At 48.5% G+C, this 18,237-nt stretch overlaps 2 protein-coding genes across 8 annotated transcripts in view; both read left to right on the top strand.

Moving 5' to 3' along the window:
- CHD8 (chromodomain helicase DNA binding protein 8) overlaps positions 1 to 6,951 on the top strand; it is a 58,669-nt gene extending 51,718 nt beyond the window's left edge. For 4 of the 6 annotated variants that reach the window (XM_072029744.1, XM_072029742.1, XM_072029743.1 and 1 more), the window contains exons 33-38: positions 2,122 to 2,285; positions 3,529 to 3,729; positions 3,876 to 4,019; positions 4,471 to 4,616; positions 5,192 to 5,236; positions 6,519 to 6,951. In XM_072029744.1, coding sequence (XP_071885845.1) covers positions 2,122 to 2,285; positions 3,529 to 3,729; positions 3,876 to 4,019; positions 4,471 to 4,616; positions 5,192 to 5,236; positions 6,519 to 6,906 — 1,088 coding nt within the window. In that variant the 3' untranslated portion in view covers positions 6,907 to 6,951. The remainder of the gene's footprint in view (positions 1 to 2,121; positions 2,286 to 3,528; positions 3,730 to 3,875; positions 4,020 to 4,470; positions 4,617 to 5,191; positions 5,237 to 6,518) is intronic. The other 2 variants (XM_072029745.1, XM_072029746.1) reach the window with 2 other exon arrangements.
- Positions 6,952 to 7,999: 1,048 nt separating this feature from the next.
- SUPT16H (SPT16 homolog, facilitates chromatin remodeling subunit) overlaps positions 8,000 to 18,237 on the top strand; it is a 29,023-nt gene continuing 18,785 nt past the window's right edge. For both annotated transcript variants that reach the window (XM_072029747.1, XM_072029748.1), the window contains exons 1-8: positions 8,000 to 8,157; positions 10,604 to 10,696; positions 12,063 to 12,233; positions 13,555 to 13,707; positions 13,790 to 13,936; positions 14,015 to 14,166; positions 16,658 to 16,830; positions 16,927 to 17,017. In XM_072029747.1, coding sequence (XP_071885848.1) covers positions 8,092 to 8,157; positions 10,604 to 10,696; positions 12,063 to 12,233; positions 13,555 to 13,707; positions 13,790 to 13,936; positions 14,015 to 14,166; positions 16,658 to 16,830; positions 16,927 to 17,017 — 1,046 coding nt within the window. In that variant the 5' untranslated portion in view covers positions 8,000 to 8,091. The remainder of the gene's footprint in view (positions 8,158 to 10,603; positions 10,697 to 12,062; positions 12,234 to 13,554; positions 13,708 to 13,789; positions 13,937 to 14,014; positions 14,167 to 16,657; positions 16,831 to 16,926; positions 17,018 to 18,237) is intronic.

The following is an 18,237-nucleotide window of genomic DNA, read 5'->3' as shown; positions in this document are numbered from 1 at the left end:
CGTCTTGGAGGACGTTTGTTTTTGTAGGGTCTTCCAAACTTTTTAGGACCTCCTATTTTTGTAGGGTCTCCCCGTTTTATTTTGGGGAACCTCATGACTCTTTTAGGACCCCCAAATTTCGTGTAGGGCCTCCCGATTTCGTGAAAAACATCAAATTTTTAGAGGTTGAGTTGGGTAGAGGCCGCCTCTACTTGGAGGACGTTTGTTTTTGTAGGGTCTCCCTATTTTATTTTGGGGACCCTCATGAATCTTTTAGGACCCCCAATTTTCTTCTAGGACCCCAAATTTCGTGTAGGGCCTCCCGATTTCGTGAAAAACGGCAAATTTTTAGAGGTTGAGTTGGGTAGAGGCTGCCTCTACTTGGAGGACTTTTGTTTTTGTAGGGTCTCCCTATTTTATTTTGGGGACCCTCATGAATCTTTTAGGACCCCCAATTTTCTTGTAGGACCCCAAATTTCTTATAAATTTCTTGAAAAATGTCAAATTTTGGTAGAACGTCAAATTTGGTAGAGGCCATCTCTTCTTGGAGGACGTTTGTTTTTGTAGGGTCTCCCCGTTTTATTTTGGGGACCCCCACGAATCTTTTAGGACCCCCAATTTTCCTCAAGGACCCCCAATTTTCTTGTAGGACCCCAAATTCCTCGTAAATTCCTTGAAAAATGTCAAATTTGTAGAGATTGAGTTTGGTAGAGGCCACCTCTACTTGGAGGACGTTTGTTTTTGTAGGGTCTCCCAACCTTTTTAGGACCTTTTATTTTTTGTAGGGCTCCCTATTTTATTTTGGGGACACTCCCGAATCTTTTAGGACCCCCAATTTTCTTGTAGGACCCCAAATTTCGTGTAGGGCCTCCCAAATTCTTGTAGAACGTCAAATTTTGTAGAATGTTGAATTTTTAGAGGCCCCATCTTCTTGGAGGACGTTTGTTTTTGTAGGACCTCCTATTTATGTAGGACCTCCCCGTTTTATTTTGGGGACCCTCATGAATTTTTTAGGACACCCAATTTTCTTGTAGGACCCCAAATTCCTCGTAAATTCCTTGAAAAATGTCAAATTTTTAGAGATTGGATTTGGTAGAGGCCGCCTCTTCCTGGAGGACGTTTGTTTTTGTAGGGTCTCCCAACCTTTTTAGGACCTTTTATTTTTGTAGGGTCTCCCCATTTTATTTTGGGGACACTCCCGAATCTTTTAGGACCCCCAATTTTCTTGTAGGACCCCAAATTTCGTGTAGGGCCTCCCAAATTCTTGTAGAACGTCAAATTTTGTAGAATGTTGAATTTTTAGAGGCCCCATCTTCTTGGAGGACGTTTGTTTTTGTAGGACCTCCTATTTATGTAGGACCTCCCCGTTTTATTTTGGGGACCCTCATGAATTTTTTAGGACACCCAATTTTCTTGTAGGACCCCAAATTCCTCGTAAATTCCTTGAAAAATGTCAAATTTTTAGAGATTGGATTTGGTAGAGGCCGCCTCTTCCTGGAGGACGTTTGTTTTTGTAGGGTCTCCCAACCTTTTTAGGACCTTTTATTTTTGTAGGGTCTCCCCATTTTATTTTGGGGACACTCCCGAATCTTTTAGGACCCCCAAATTTCGTGTAGGGCCTCCCAAATTCTTGTAGAACGTCAAATTTTGTAGAATGTTGAATTTTTAGAGGCCCCATCTTCTTGGAGGACGTTTGTTTTTGTAGGGTCTCCCAACCTTTTTAGGACCTTTTATTTTTGTAGGACCTCCCTATTTTATTTTGGGGACCCCCATGACTCTTTTAGGACCCCAAATTTCGTGTAGGGCCTCCCGATTTCGTGAAAAACGTCAAATTTTTAGAGGTTGAGTTGGGTAGAGGCCGCCTCTACTTGGAGGACGTTTGTTTTTGTAGGGTCTCCCAAACTTTTTAGGACCTTTTATTTTAGTAGGACCCCCCCAATTTATTTCGGGGACCCCCCCAAAAATTTTTAGGACCCCCAAATTTCCTCTAAACCCCCCCAAAATTCCTCTAGGACCCCCCAAATTTTCGGAGGCCGCCTCCTTTTTCCAGCCTCCACCCCTTGTAGAACCCCCAAATTTTTATAGAACCCCCCCAAATTTTTTTCGGGACCCCCCCAAATAATTTCGGGGACCCCCCCACAGGTCCGGACCCCCCCTGCGGGGGGGAGGAGGAGGAGGAGGAGGAAGAGGAGGAGGAGGACGAGGACGAAGACGAGGATGAGGAGGAGGAGGACGAGTCCCCCCCGCCCCCCCCCGGCGCCGCCGCCCCCCCGGGACCCCCCCGGCACCTCCACGAGTGGCCCAAGGTAACCCCGACCCCCCCCCAAAAAAAAAATTGGGACCCCAAAATATTTTGGGGTCAAATCCGCACATTTTGGTCAATTTTTCTACCTAATTTTTATATTTCTCCCCCAATTTTTAAAATTCCCCCCAATTTTTACAATTCCAATTTTTAAAAATTTCATAATTCTTTTAAATTTAAATTTAATCTTTTAAATTTTAGTTTTTAAATTTTTAAATTCATTTTTTTAAATTTAATTTTTAAATTCAGTTTTTTAAATTAGTATCTTTAAAAGTTTAATTGTTTAAATGTTGTATTTTTATTTTTTCAATTTTTTAATTTATCTTTTCAATTTACATTTTAAAGTTAATTTTTCAGTTTTTAAATGTAATTTGTAAGTTTAATCATTTAAATTTAAATGTTCTAAATTTCAATTTTGTAATTTTTCAATTTAATTTTTCAAATTTAAATTTTTCAAATTGAATTTAAATTTTTTAAATTTTATTTTTTTTAATTTTCTAATTCAATTTCCCAATTCAATTTTTCAATGTAATTTTTCAATTCCTTTTTTTAATTTTTTTTCCAATTGACATTTAAATTAATTTATTTTTTTAAGTTTTTAATTTAATTTTTCAATTTTTGAATTTCATTTTTCAAATTTTTAAAAATTTCAATCTTTTAATTGTTCAATTCAATTTTCCTAATTAATTTTTTCAATTTAATTTTTCAATTCCTTTTATTTTTTTCAATTCAAATTTAAATTTTTAATTTTGTAAGTTCTTAATTTAAATTTAAATTCATTTTTTGAATTTAATTTTTCAAAATTTTTCAAATTTCAATTTTTTAATTGTTCAATTCAAATTTTAAATTTAATTTTTTCCATTTAATTTTTTCAGTTTAAATTTTTCAATTCAATTTTTTCAATTTAATTTTTTTAAATTTAAATGTATTGTTTTCATTTTTAATTTTGTAATTTTTAAAATTTCAATTTAAAATTTTCAATTTTAATTTTTTAATTTTACTTTTTTAATTTTATTTTTTAAATTTCATCTTTTTTAATTTTAATTTTTAAAATTTTATTTTTTTAAATTTTCAATTTAAATTTTTTCAATTAAAATTTTTCAATTTAAATTTTTTCAATTAAAATTTTCAAAATTTCAAATTTTTCAATTAAATTTTTTTAAATTTCAATTTTTTTAACCTAATTTCTCATTTTTAACCCCAAATTTTTTTTTTTCTCCCCCCCACGCCCCCCCCCCCCCCCCCAGGACCGAGCGCTGGTGCGGCGCCTGGAGCTGGTGTGCCAGGCGGTGCTGACGGGCGAGTGGCCCCCCGAGGACCCCCCCCGATCGCCGGGGGGCAGCGACGGGGGTGGGGGGGGGGCCCCCAAATCGCCCCCCCCCACGCCCCCCCCTTACACCCGCCTGCGCCCCCCCCCGGAGAAAGAATTCACCGTGCAGATCAAGGACGTGAGTACACCCCCCCCCTTCATTTTGGGGCCATTTCCTTCGTTTTCATCGCTCCGAAAATTCCCAAATTTTAGGGGGGGGCTCGCAAGGGCCCCCCCTTGAATATTTCGGGGGTCTCCCCCCCCTAAAATGTGCCCCCCCCCCAGGAGGAGGGGCTGAAGTTGACCTTCCAAAAACACCGCCTGGTCCCCAACGGGGCCCTGCGCGAGCCCCCCCCCGGACCCCCCCCCGCCGCGACCCCCCCGGGGCCCCCCCCCGGCCCCAAAAAGAGCAGCAAGAAGCTGGTGGAGGTGAGTTTGGGGGTGCCCCCCCCCCAAAAAAAAAATTGGGGACCCCCCCTTTAATTTTTGGGACCCCCTCCCCTTTTATTTTGCCCCCCCCCTTTAATTTTGGGACCCCCCCCTTTAATTTTAACCCCCCCCCCATTAATTTTTGGGACCCCCCCCTTTTATTTTGTCCCCCCCCCTTTAATTTTGGGACCCCCCCCCTTTAATTTTTAGCCCCCCCCATTAATTTTTGCCCCCCCCCTTTTAATTTTTGGGACCCCCCCTTTAATTTTTAGCCCCCCCCATTTAATTTTTTTGGACCCCCCCCTTTAATTTTAGCCGCCCCCCTCATTAATTTTTGCCCCCCCCTTTAATTTTAGGACCCCCCCCTTTTAATTTTTGGGACCCCCCCTTAATTTTAGCCCCCCCCCTTTAATTTTTGGGACCCCCCCCCTTAATTTTTGCCCCCCCCCAGCTGGAGCTGCGCTGCCTGGAGGGCCTGGGGGGGCCGAACCCGGGGGGGGGCGACCCCGAAAACCTGGGGGGGGGGGCCCGGAGCTGCCCCCCCCCCGCCGCCCCCCCCCGCCCCCCGAATTCGCCGCTGAGCCCCGATTCCTGCCGGTGAGTGCCCCCCCCCCCAAAATCCCCCCCCCAAAAAAAAATTTGGGGCCCCCCAAAATTTTTGTGACCCCCCCAAAATTCTTGAGCCCCCCCCTAAATTTTTTAAGACCCCCCCAGATTTTTTTTGGTCCCCCCCCCCCATAATTTTTGAGACCCCTCCCCAAATTTTTGTGATTTCCCCATAATTTTGGGGACCCCCCCGAATTTTTTGTGACCCCCCCCCCAAATATTTTGGGACCCCACCCAAATTTTTTGGGCCCCCTAATTTTTTTTGAGACCCCCCCCCATAATTTTTGGGGACCTCCCATAATTTTTGTGACCCCCCCATAATTTTTGTTACCCCCCCAAAAAATTTTTGGGACCCCCCCCTAAATTTTTGACCGCCCCCATAATTTTTGGGACCCCCCCCAAATTTTGGGGACCCCCCATAATTTTTCTGAGCCCCCCCCCAAAAATACACCCCCCCCCAAAATTTTTTAAGACCCGCCCCAAAATTTTTTGGGACCCCTCCAAATTTTTCTGACCCCCCCAAAATTTTTGGGGCCCCCCCCAATTTTTTTTGCCCCCCCCCCCAGTTCGTGGACGAGCGCCGGGAGCAGCACAAGTGGAACCGCAAGAAGGTGAGGGGGGGGGCAAAAATTTGGGGGGGGTCCCAAAAATTTGGGCGGGCCCCCAAAAAATTGGGGGGGTCCCAAAAATTTTGGGGGGGTTCAAAAAAATTTGGGGGGGGCCCAAAAAATTTGTGGGGGGGTCCCCAAAATGTCATGGGGGGCCCCAAAATTTAGGGGGGGGCCCCAAAAAGGGCTTGGGGGGGCAGGCTTGGAGCCCCCCCCCAAGACTTTGGGGCCCCCCCTGTGAATTTTAGGGCCCCCCCTCTTTAATTTTAGGACACTTTTGCCCCCCCCCAATTTATTTTCCCCCCCTTTTGCCCCCCCCAATTAATTTTAGGACCCCCCCAAATTAATTTCAGCCCCCCCCAATTAATTTCAGCCCCCCCACAATTAATTTTAGGACCCCTTTTGCCCCCCCCAATTTATTTTTCCCCCCTTTTGCCCCCCCCAATTAATTATAGGCCCCCCCCCTTTCATTTTCTGGCCCTTTTTGCCCCCCCCAATTAATTTTAGGACCCCCCCAATTAATTTTCTGACCCTTTTTGCCCCCCCCAATTAATTTTAAGCCCCCTTTTGCCCCCCCCAGTTTATTTTACCCCCCCTTTACCCCCCCCCAATTAATTTTAGGACCTTTTTGCCCCCCCCCCAATTTATTTTACCCCCCCTTTTCCCCCCCCAAATTAATTTTGGGACCCCCCCCAATTAATTTTAGGACCATTTTAGCCCCCCCCCATTAATTTTAGGACCCTTTTTGCCCCCCCCAATTAATTTTAGGACCCTTTTACCCCCCCCCCATTAATTTTACCCCCCCTTTCCCCCCCCCCAATTAATTTTAGGACCCTTTTTTGCCCCCCCCAATTTATTTTACCCCCCCTTTGCCCCCCCCAAATTAATTTTAGGACCCCCCCCAATTAATTTTAGGACCATTTTAGCCCCCCCCCATTAATTTTAGGACCCTTTTTGCCCCCCCCCATTAATTTTAGGACCCTTTTACCCCCCCCCATTAATTTTAGGACCCTTTTTGCCCCCCAATTAATTTTCTGACCCTTTTGCCCCCCCCAATTAATTTTAGGACCCCCCCAATTAATTTTAGCCCCCCCCAATTAATTTCAGCCCCCCCCCAATTAATTTTAGGACCCCTTTTGCCCCCCCCAATTAATTTTAGCCCCCCCCCCATTAATTTTAGGACCCTTTTACCCCCCCCATTAATTTTACCCCCCCTTTCCCCCCCCCTCAATTAATTTTGCCCCCCCCAATTAATTAATTTTCTCCCCCCCCCCCTTTTCCGCAGACCTTCCTGCCGGCCCCCCCGCTGCGCCGCCTGGGGCCCGGACCCCCCCCCCCAAAAAAAATCGGGGGGGGTGGGGGGGGGCGCCCCCCCCCCGCCGCCCCCCCCCCCCCCTCCACCTCCTCCCCCCCCCCCCCCCCTTGGACCTCTCCCAAATGGTGGCGTTGATGGGAGGGGGGGGGGGGGGCCCCCAAAAACCCCCCAAAATCACGGGGGGGGCCCAAAAAATCGGGGGGGGAGCCCAAAAAATCACGGGGGGGACCCCCAAAATCGCGGGGGGGGTCCCCAAAAATTGGGGGGGGGGCCAAAAGCGTGGGGGGGGCCCCGATTTGGGCCCCCCCCCGCTGAGGCCTTCGGGCTCCTGCGGGACCTGCCCCCCCCCCCCGATTGATTTCCCCCCCCCCCCGGTGAAAATAATGAGTTTTGGGGCCCCCCCCCCGGACCCTAAAAATGAGCGATTTTGGGGTTTTTGGCCGCTTTTTTGGTTTTTTTTTGTTTTTTTGGTGGGGGGGGGGGGCGCGGTATTTATATAAATATGTAAAATTTTGCCCTGGGGGGGGGGTTGGGTGAGGGGGGGGGGGCGGCTCTGAGGTGATTTAAGGTTGGGGGGGGGTTAAAAAAATAAAAATTACAAAAATTTTGGGGGGGGGGGCGGCGGGATTTGGGGGGATTTGGGGGATATTCGGGGGGTGCGGGGGGGGGATGGGAGCGCTGAACGCGGAGGCCGGTGGTTTTTTAATAAAATGAGGTGAAACGCGGCGAGTTTGGGTGTTTTTGTGTGGTTTCGGGGGGTTTCGTGTGATTTTGGGGTCATTTTGGGCGATTTTGGGTCATTTTCTGCCGGGGGGGGGGGGGCGGGTTTTATTTTTCCCTCAGGGAAAATGGCGGCGGCGGCTGCGCTGCCAGGACCCGCGCGCGCGCACTGCGCATGCGCGCTTTGCCCTCACTTTGCGCACTGCGCATGCGCGCGGCTCGAGTTTTGCCCTTACTTCCCCACCGCGCATGCGCGCCCGCTGCCAGACGGCGGGAAATGCTTCACCAAACTCACTACGCATGCGCACTACTCTCTTTGCGCATGCGCAGTGCGTTTTGAGCTTATTTCTGAAGATTTTACCTCAAATTTTTTAATTTTTAGGTCGAAACGTCAGCGGTGGGGAGGGTGGAAAGGGTTTGGGCGCGGGTTGAGGGGTTTAAAGCGGGTTTAGGAGGGGGATTTTGCGTTTTAAAGGGGTTGAGTAGGGTTTGGGTGCGTATGTGAGGGATTTCAGTCAAAATTTTAATTTTTGGGGTTAAATATTAGGAATTAGGGGAGGATATAAAAGGGGAGGGGTTTAGGGGGGAGTTTGGGTGGGTTTTAGGGGGTTTTGGAACGAGGTGCGCAGTGCGCATGCGCCGTTGCCATGGAGCCCCCAACCCGGAAGCGGAAGCGGCGGCGCGCGCGCGCCGGGCAGGCGGCGGAAGCGCTTCCGGGGGCGCCGTGAGGAGGAGGAGGAGGAGGAGGAGGAGGAGGAGGAAGGCGGCCGGGAGGAAGAGGAGGAGGAGGAGGAGGAGGGGGAGGAAGGCGGAGGCCGCGCCCATGGCGCTCAGCCTCGACCGCGAGGCCTACTACCGCCGGGTCCGCCGCCTCTATGGCAACTGGCAGGTGGGGGGGGGGAAGAGGGGGAGGGGGAGGGGGAGGGGGGGTTCTGGAAGGTTCGGGGGAGGCGTGGGGGGGGGGGGTGGGGGGGGATATGAGGGGAATTGGGGGGGGTTGTGAGGAGAATTTGGGGTTTTATTGGGGATTTGGGGTTTTATTGGGGATTTGGGGGGTTATGAGGGGATTTGGGGGGATTGTGAGGGAAAAGTGGGGTTTGGGGGGAATTTGGGGGCTTATGAGGGGATTTGGGGGGGTTATGAGGGAATTTGTGAGGGAAAAGTGGGGTTTTGGGGGGGGATTTGGGGCTTATGAGGGGGATTTGGGGGGGGTTATGAGGGGATTTGAGGCGTTATTTGGGGGATTGTGAGGGAAAAGTGGGGTTTTGGGAGGTTATGAGGGGATTTGGGGCTTTATTTGGGGTTTTATTGGGGATTTGGGGGGTTATGAGGGGGTTTGGGGCATTATTTAGGGGATTCTGAGGGAAAAGTGGGGTTTTGTGGGGGATTTGGGGGGGTTATGAGGGGAATTGGGGCGTTATTTGGGGGATTGTGAGGAAAAAGTGGGGATTTGGGGGGGATTTGGGGAGTTATGAGGGGATTTGGGGCGTTATTTGGGGGATTGTGAGGGAAAAGTGGGGTTTGAGGGGAGATTTGGGGGGTTGTGAGGAGAACTTGGGGTTTTATTGGGGATTTGGGGGGTTTATGAGAGGATTTGTGAGGGAAAAGTGGGGTTTTGTGGGGGATTTGGGGGGATTATGAGGGGAATTGGGGCTTTATTTGGCCTTTTGGGGGGATTTCAGGGGATTAGGAGGGGAATTGGGGTCTTTATTGGGGATTTGGGGCATTATTTAGTGGATTTGTGAGGTAAAAGTGGGGTTTTGTGGGGGATTTTGGGAGATTATGAGGAGACTTTGGGGCTTTATTGGGGATTTGGGGGGGTTATGAGGCAAATTGGGGCGTTATTTGGGGGATTGTGAGGGAAAAGTGGGGATTTGGGGGGGATTTGGGGCTTTATTTGGGGTTTTGGTGGGGTTTGGGGGGATTTGGGGGGTTATAGGGTGATTTGGGGCTTTATTTGGGCTTTTGGGGAGGATTTAGGGGGGATTATGAGGGTAATTTGGGGTTTTATTGGGGGTTTGGGAGGTTATGAGGGGATTTGGGGGGGTTATGAGGGGAATTGGGGGTTTATTTGGGGGATTGTGAGGGAAAAGGGGGGTTTGGGGGGCGATTTGGGGGGTTATGAGGGGATTTGGTGCTTTATTTGGGGTTTTAGGGGGATTTGGGGGGTTTCTGAGGGGAACTGGGGTCTTTATGGGGCATTTAGGGGGGTTACGAGGGGATTTGGGGCTTTATTTGGAGCTTTAGGGGGGATTTGGGGGAATTATGAGGGGATTTGGGGCATTATTTGGGGAGTTGTGAGGGAAAAGTGGGGTTTTGGGGGGGATTTTGGGGGGTTATGAGGGGAATTTGGGTTTTTATTGGGGATTTGGAGGAGTTTTGGGGGGGCTTGGGGCTTTATTTGGGGTTTTGGGGTGTTTTGGGGGGATTATGAGGGAGATAGTGATCTTTATGGGGGATTTAGGGGGGTTATGAGGGAATTTGGGGCGTTATTTGGAGTTTTGGGGGGAATTTGGGTGGGTTACGATGTGAGATAGGGTCTTTATGGGGACTTGGGAGGATTATGAGGAGAATTTGGGGTTTTATTGGGGATTTGGGGTGGTTATGAGGGGATATGAGGCGTTATTTGGGGTATTGTGAGGGAAAAGTGGCGTTTTAGTGGGGATTTGGGGGGGTTATGAGGGGATTTGGGGTCTTTCTGGGGGATTTGGGGGGGTTATGAGGGGAATTGGGGCGTTATTTGGGGGATTGTGAGGGAAAAGTGGGGATTTGGGGGGGATTTGGGGGGTTATGAGGAGAATTTGGGCTTTTATTGGGGATTTGGGGGGGATTTGGGGGGATTATGAGGGGAATTGGGGTCTTTATGGGGGATTTAGGGGGGTTACGAGGGGAATTGGGGGTTTATTTTGGGGTTTGTGAGGGAAAAGTGGGGTTTTGGGGGGGATTTGGGGGGATTATTGGGGTATTTGGGGCTTTATTTGGAGCTTTAGGGGGGATTTGGGGGGATTATGAGGGGAATTGGGTTTTTTATGGGGGATTTAGGGGGGTTATGAGGGGATTTGGGGCTTTATTTGGGTGTTGAGGGGGTTATGAGGGAATTATGAGGGGGATAGGGGTCTTTATGGGGGATTTGGGGTCTTTTGGGAGATTTGGGGGGGATTTGGGCATTTATTGAGCATTTTGGGGTGATTCAGAGGCATTTTGGGGTCATTTAGGGTGGTTTGGAGCCCTTTTTGGGAGCTTTTTCGTGTCTGTAGGATTTCGGGGTCCTCCGGGGGGGTCTCTAGGATTTCGGGAGGAATTTTCGCCCCCAAATCTCTCCTTTTTCCCCCCAGAAAGGCGAGGAGGAATTCGGGGCGGTGGACGCCATCGTGGTGTCGGTGGGGGTGGACGAGGAGATCGTCTACGCCAAATCCACCGCCCTCCAGGTGAGGAACCCCCCGGGGACCAATTTTGGGGCAATTTCACCTTTTTTTGGGTCAGTTTGGGTCATTTTGACCTTTTTTTGGGTAAATTTGACCTTTTTTTGGCTCAATTTGACCCTTTTTGGGGTCAATTTGACCCTTTTTGGGTCATTTTGACCTTTTTTTGGCGTCAAATTGAGCTTTTTTGGGGTCACTTTGACCCTTTTTTGGGGTCACTTTGAGCTTTTTTGGGTCACTTTGACCCTTTTTGGGTCAATTTGACCCTTTTTGGGGTCGATTTGACCTTTTATTGGCTCAATTTGACCTTTTTTGGGGTCGTCTTGACCTTTTTTGGGGTCACTTTGACCCTTTTATTGGGGGGTCAATTTGAGCTTTTTCGGATCGATTTGACCCCTTTCTTGGGTCAATTTCACCCTTTCTTGGGTCAATTTCACCCTTTTTCGGGCCAATTTGCCCGTTTTTTGGGTCAATTTCACTGTTTTTTGGGTCAGTTTAACTTTTTTTGGGGTCAATTTCGCCCTTTTTTGGGTCAATTTGCCCTTTTTTGGGTCAATTTCCCCGTTTCTTGGGCCAATTTCCCCATTTTTCGGGCCAATTTGCCCTTTTTGGGGTCAATCTTACCGTTTTTCGGGTCAATTTCACCGTTTTTGGGTCAATTTCCCCGTTTTTTCGGTCAATTTCACTTTTTTTAGGGTCAATTCGCCCTTTTTTAGGGTCAATTTCATCATTTTTTGGGTCAATTTCATCATTTTGGGGTCAATTTCACCATTTTTTGGGTCCATTTGCCCTTTTTGGGGTCATTTTGACCGTTTTTGCGTGTTTTTGACCCAAAATCCCCCCTCCCAGACGTGGCTTTTCGGCTACGAGCTGACGGACACCATCATCTTACCGTTTTTTGGGCCAATCTTAATTTCCCCCTTTTTTGGGTCAATCTGCCCGTTTTTTGGGTCAATCTGCCCGCTTTTTGGGTCAATCTTACCATTTTTAGGGTCATTTTCCCCGTTTCCTGGGTCAATTTCCCCATTTTTTGGGTCAACTTCACCGTTTTTGGGTCAACTTCACCGTTTCTTGGGTCCATTCCACTGTTTCTTGGGTCAACTTCACCGTTTTGGGGTCAATTTCACCATTTTTTCGGTCAATTCGACCTTTTTAGGGTCAATTTCACCATTTTTTGGGTCAATTTCACTGTTTTTTGGGTCAGTTTAACCTTTTTGGGGGTCAGTTTGATGTTTCTTGGGTCAATCTGCCCGTTTCTTGGGTCAGTTTCACCGTTTCTTGGGTCAACTTCACCGTTTTTTGGGTCTATTTGCCCTTTTTGGGGTCGTTTTGACCGTTTTTGGGTGGTTTTGACCCAAAATCCCCTCCCCAGACCTGGCTTTTCGGCTACGAGCTGACGGACACCATCATGGCGTTCTGCGAGGACAAAATCCTCTTCATGGCCAGCAAGAAGAAGGTCGAGTTCCTCAAGCAGGTGGCCACCGGCAAGGGGGGGGACAGCGCCAACGGGGTCCCCAACATCACCCTGCTGGTGCGGGAGAAGGTGAGGGGGGGGATTTTGGGGTCGGGGGGGGCGGTTTTGGGGTTGGGAGGGCGGTTTTGGGGTCAGGAGGGGGCGGTTTTGGGGTCGGGGAGGGGATGAGGGGGGTGGTGGGGTGGCCAACGTTGAGGTAAGATGGGGTTTTTTGGGGTTTTGGGGGTAGAAATGGGTTTTGGGATGGTCAACGTTGAGGTGATTTAGGGTTTTTGGGGTAGAAATGGGTTTTGGGATGACCAATTATGAGGTGATTTAGGGTTTTGGGGGGTTTTTGGGGTAGAAACGGGCGTTGGGTTGGCCAACGTTGACGTTGAGACACGTTTTTGGGGGTAGAAATGGGTTTTCGGATGACCAAAGTTGAGTTGAGAATGTTATTTTGGGGTCTTGGGGTGTAGAAATGGGTTTTGGGATGACCAATTTTGAGCTGATTTGTTTTTTTGGGGGGGTTTTGGTGGTAGAAACGGGTGTTGGGGTGGCCAACATTGACGATGGGACGCATTTTTGGGGGTAGAAATAGGTTTTGGGATGGCCAATTTTGAGGTAAGACGTGGTTTTGGGGTCTTGGCATATAGAAATGGGTTTTGAGATGACCAATTTTGGGGTGATTTAGGGTTTTTTGGGTAGAAATGGCTGTTGGGTTGGCCAACATTGACGTTGAGATGCTTTTTTGGGGTCTTCTGGGTAGAAATTGGTGTTGGGATGACCAATTTTGATGTGAGAACGTGATTTTGGGGTCTTGGGGTATAGAAATGGGTTTTGGGATGACCAATTTTGAGGTGATTTGGGTTTTTTGGGGGTTTTTGGGGTAGAAATGGGCGTTGGGTTGGCCAACGTTGACGTTGAGATGCATTTTTGGGGTCTTCTGGGTAGAAATTGGTGTTGGGATGACCAATTTTGAGGTGAGAACGTGATTTTGGGGTCTTGGGGTGTACAAATGGGTTTTGGGATGACCAATTTTGGGGTGATTTAGGGTTTTTTGGGGGTTTTTGGGGTAGAAACGGGCGTTGGGATGGCCAACGTTGACGTTGAGACACGTTTTTTGGGGTAGAAATTGGTGTTGGGATGACCAATTTTAAGGTGAGGATGTGATTTTGGGGTCTTGGGGTGTAGAAATGGGTTTGGGGATGACCAATTTTGGGGTGATTTAGGGTTTTTTGGGTAGAAATGGACGTTGGGATGGCCAACGTTGACGTTGAGACGTGTTTTTGGGTTCCCACCACCTGAAGATGACGCCCACTGATGGACGTAGAGACAGAAGAGCAAATTTTGGATGTGTCTATGGATGTGCTGAGATGCTTTTAACCATTTTCGCCTTTTTTTACCCCAGAATGAGAGCAACAAGGCCAACTTCGAGAAGATGGTGGAGGCCCTGAAGGCCAGCAAAGCCGGCAAACGCATCGGCGTCTTCAGCAAGGACAAATTCCCCGGCGACTTCATGAGGAGCTGGAACGACTGCCTGGCCAAGGAGGGCTTCGAGAAGGTCCCACGAGGTCCCCCCCACCTCGTCGCACCCCTTTAGGTTTTGGCCGACCCCAATTTCGCCTTTTTTTCCCCCAAAACAGGTGGACATCAGCGCGGTGGTGGCCTACACCATGGCGGCCAAGGAGGACGGCGAGCTGCAGCTGATGCGCAAGGCGGCCGCCATCACCTCCGAGGTCTTCTCCAAATTCTTCAAGGAGAGGGTGATGGAGATCGTGGACGCCGACGAGGTGAGTTTTTGGGGTGAATTCCGGGCCAAACAGGTCGCCCAGGCCACCGTTTTTATCCATTTTTGTTGTTTTTTGTAGAAAGTGAGGCACAACAAGTTGGCCGAGTCGGTGGAGAAGGCCATCGAGGAGAAGAAGTACCTGGCGGGGGCTGACCCCTCCACGGTGGAGATGTGCTACCCCCCCATCATCCAGAGCGGGGGCAACTACAACCTCAAGTTCAGCGTGGTCAGGTGGGCCCAAAATCCCAAAATTTGGCCCCAAAATTCGTCCCCATAACCCTAAACTCAAGGTTTGACCTCAAAATTGTCTTGGTTTTGGGGTTGGTGGCATCTAGGGGGGCTTTGGGGTGAAGGTTCTCATGGTGGATTCAGGGAAGGCAACTACAAGCTCAAGGTCAGCGTGGTCAGGTGGGCCCAAAATCCCAAAATTTGGCCCCAAAATTCATCCCCATGACCCTAAACTCAAGGTTTCACCCCAAAATTGTCATGGTTTTGGGGTTGGTGGCATCTCAGGGGGCTTCAATTTTGGGGTTCCACCACGATGATATCTTTGGGGTCTTCAATTTTGGGGTTCCTTGATGGAACCCAAGGTTTTCACCCCAAAATTATCACGGTTTTGGGGTCGGTGGCATTTTGCGGGGTTTCAATTTTGGGTTTCTTTATGAAACCCAAATTTTGACCCCAAAATTATCACAGTTTTGGGGTTGGTGGCATCTTGGGGGTCTTCAATTTTGGGCTTCCTTCATGGAACCCAAGTTTGACCCCAAAATTATCATGTTTTTGGGGTCAGTGGCATTTTTGGGGTCTTCAATTTTGGGGTTCCACCATGATGACATCTTTGGGGTCTTCACTTTTGGATTTTTTTCACGGTGACTTCTTTGGGGTCTTCAATTTTGGGGTTCCTTCATGAAACCCAAGTTTTGACCCCAAAATTATCACGGTTTTGGGGTCGGTGACTTTTTTGGGGTCTTCAATTTTGGGGTTCCACCACGATGACATCTTTGGGGTCTTCAATTTTGGGGTTCCTTCATGGAACCCAAATTTTGACCCCAAAATTATCATGGTTTTGGGGTCGGTGGCATCTACGAGGTCTTCAGTTTTGGGGTTCCACCACAACGACATCTTTGGGGTCTTCAATTTTTGGGGTTCTACCACGATGACATCTTTGAGGTCTTCAATTTTGGGCTTCCTTCATGGAACTCAAGTTTTGACCCCAAAATTATCGTGGTTTTGGGGTCGGTGGCTTTTTTGGGGTCTTCAATTTTGGGGTTCCTTCATGGAACTCAGGTTTTGACCCCCAAATTATCGTGATTTTGGGCTTGGTGGCATCTTTGGGGTCTTCATTTTTGGGGTTCCTTCATGAAACCCAAGGTTTCACCCCAAAATTATCATGTTTTTGGGGTCAGTGGCATTTTTGGGGTCTTCAATTTTGGGGTTCCACCACGATGACATCTACGGGGTCTTAAATTTTGGATTTTTTTCATGGCGGCTTCTTTGGGGTCTTCAATTTTGGGCTTCCTTCATGAAACCCAATTTTGGGGTCAAAAGTTATCGTGGTTTTGGGGTCGGTGACATTTCGGGGTCTTCAATTTTGGGGTTCCTTCATGGAACCCAAGTTTTGACCCCAAAATTATCATGGTTTTGGGGTCGGTGACATTTTGGGGTCTTCAATTTTGGGGTTCCTTCATGGAACCCAAGTTTGACCCCAAAATTATCGTGGTTTTGGGGTCAGTAGCATTTTGGGGTCTTCAATTTTTGGGGTTCCACCACGATGACATCTTTGGGGTCTTCAATTTTGGGGTTCCTTCATGGAACCCAAGTTTTGACCCCCAAATTATCATGGTTTTGGGGTTGGTGGCATCTTTGGGGTCTTAATTTTTGGGGTTCCTCCATGGAACCCAAGCTTTGACCCCAAAATTATCGTGGTTTTGGGGTCGGTGGCATTTTGGGGTCTTCAATTTTGGGGTTCCTTGATGGAACCCAAGTTTTGACCCCAAAATTATCACGGTTTTGGGGTTGGTGGCTTTTTTGGGGTCTTAAATTTTGGGGTTCCTTCATGAAACCCAAGTTTTGACCCCAAAATTATCGTGGTTTTGGGGTTGGTGGCATCTTTGGGGTCTTCAATTTTGGGGTTCCTCCATGGCGGCATCTCCGGGATCTTCAATTTTGTTTTTTTTTCACGATGACATCTTTGGGGTCTTCAGTTTTGGGGTTCTTTCATGAAACCTAAGTTTTCACCCCAAAATTATCACAGTTTTGGGGTCGGTGGCATCTCTGGGGTCTTCAATTTTGGGGTTCCTTCATGAAACCCAAATTTTGACCCCAAAATTATCGTGGTTTTGGGGTCGGTGACTTTTTTGGGGTCTTCAATTTTGGGGTTCCTCCATGGCGGCATCTTTGGGGTCTTCACTTTTGTTTTTTTTTCATGGCGGCATCTTTGGGGTCTTAAATTTTAGATTTTTTTCACGGTGACATCTTTGGGGTCTTCAATTTTGGGCTTTCTTCATGGAACCCAACTTTTGACCCCAAAATTATCGTGGTTTTGGGGTCGGTGACATTTCGGGGTCTCCAATTTTTGCCGTCCTCTTCCCCGTTGGCCATCGTTGCGCGCGGCGAAGAGCCCGTCCAAACTTTTTAACCATTCCGAGGCCGTTTTTGATCTCAGTTGTGCGTTTTTTTGAAATCATGACCCCCAAATTTTGCCTTTTTTGCCCCAAAATAGTGACAAGAACCACATGCATTTCGGGGCCATCACCTGCGCCATGGGGATCCGCTACAAATCCTACTGCTCCAACCTGGTGCGCACGCTGATGGTCGACCCCCCCCAGGAGATGCAGGACCACTACGCCTTCCTCCTGCAGCTCCAGGAGGAGATGCTCAAGGAGATGCGGCACGGTGAGGACGTTTTGGGGTGAATTCCGGCGATTTTGGGTCATTTTGGGTCGTTTTGGGGTTTTTTGGGGGATTTTTTAACGTGCGTGGCGGCGGTAGGAGCGCGGCTCTGCGACGTCTACGGGGCGGTGATGGAGGTGGTGAAGAAGCAGAAGCCCGAGCTGCTCAGCAAGATCACCAAGAATTTGGGGTGAGAAAGGACGGTTTTGGGAAATTTGGGGAAATTTGGGGGGTTTGGGGGGAAATTTGGGGGGATTGGGGGAAATTTGGGGGGTTTTGGGCGGGGTTTGGGGGATTTTGGGGACATTTAGGGGAGTTTGGGGGATTTTGGGGGGTTTGGGGGATGTTTTGGGGAAATTTTGGGGATTTTGGAGATTTTTGGGGACATTTTGGGGGGTTTGGGGGAGATTTTGGGGAATATTTAGGGGGAATTGGGGGGTTTGGGGGATGTTTTGGGGAAAATTTGGGGATTTTGGAGATTTTGGGGGATGTTTGGGGGAGTTTGGGGGATTTTGGAAACTTTGGGGATTTTGGGGGGGGTTTGGGGGGTTTGGAGGAGTTTTGGGGGGAGTTTGGGGGGTTTGGGGGAGGTTTTGGGGGGTTTGGGGGAGGTTTTGGGGGGTTTGGGGGAGGTTTTGGGGAAAATTTGGGGATTTTGGAGATTTTTGGGGATGTTTGGGGGAGTTTGGGGGATTTTGGAAACTTTGGGGATTTTGGGGAAATTTTGGGGGGAGTTTTGGGGGGAGTTTGGGGGATTTGGGGGAGGTTTTGGGGGATTTGGGGGAGGTTTTGGGGGGTTTGGGGGATGTTTTGGGGAAATTTTGTGGATTTTGGAGATTTTTTGGGATGTTTGGGGGAGTTTGGGGGATTTTGGAAACTTTAGGGATTTTGGGGAAATTTTGGGGGGGGTTTTGGGGGGGGTTGGAGGAGTTTTGGGGGGAGTTTGGGGGGTTTGGGGGAGGTTTTGGGGGGTTTGGGGGACGTTTTGGGGAAATTTTGGGGATTTTGGAGATTTTTTGGGATGTTTGGGGGAGTTTGGGGGATTTTGGAAACTTTGGGGATTTTGGGGAAATTTGGGGGGGGGTTTTGGGGGGGGTTGGAGGAGTTTTGGGGGGAGTTTGGGGGGTTTGGGGGACGTTTTGGGGGGTTTGGGGGACGTTTTGGGGGGTTTGGGGGACGTTTTGGGGAAAATTTGGGGATTTTGGAGTTTTTGGGGATGTTTGGGGGAGTTTGGGGGATTTTGGAAACTTTGGGGATTTGGGGGAAATTTTGGGGGGAGTTTTGGGGGGGCTGGGGGGATTTGGGGGATTTGGGGGAGGTTTTGGGGGGTTTGGGGGACATTTTGGGGAAAATTTGGGGATTTTGGAGATTTTTTGGGAACGTTTGGGGGGTTTTGGGAAGATTTTGGGG

The sequence above is a fragment of the Anas platyrhynchos genome, chromosome 31 (genome assembly GCF_047663525.1).
Source record: "Anas platyrhynchos isolate ZD024472 breed Pekin duck chromosome 31, IASCAAS_PekinDuck_T2T, whole genome shotgun sequence".
In the NCBI taxonomy this organism is placed as follows: domain Eukaryota; kingdom Metazoa; phylum Chordata; class Aves; order Anseriformes; family Anatidae; genus Anas; species Anas platyrhynchos.
The sequence above is the reverse complement of the archived record's forward strand: the minus strand, read 5'-3'. Positions and strand labels throughout refer to the sequence as shown.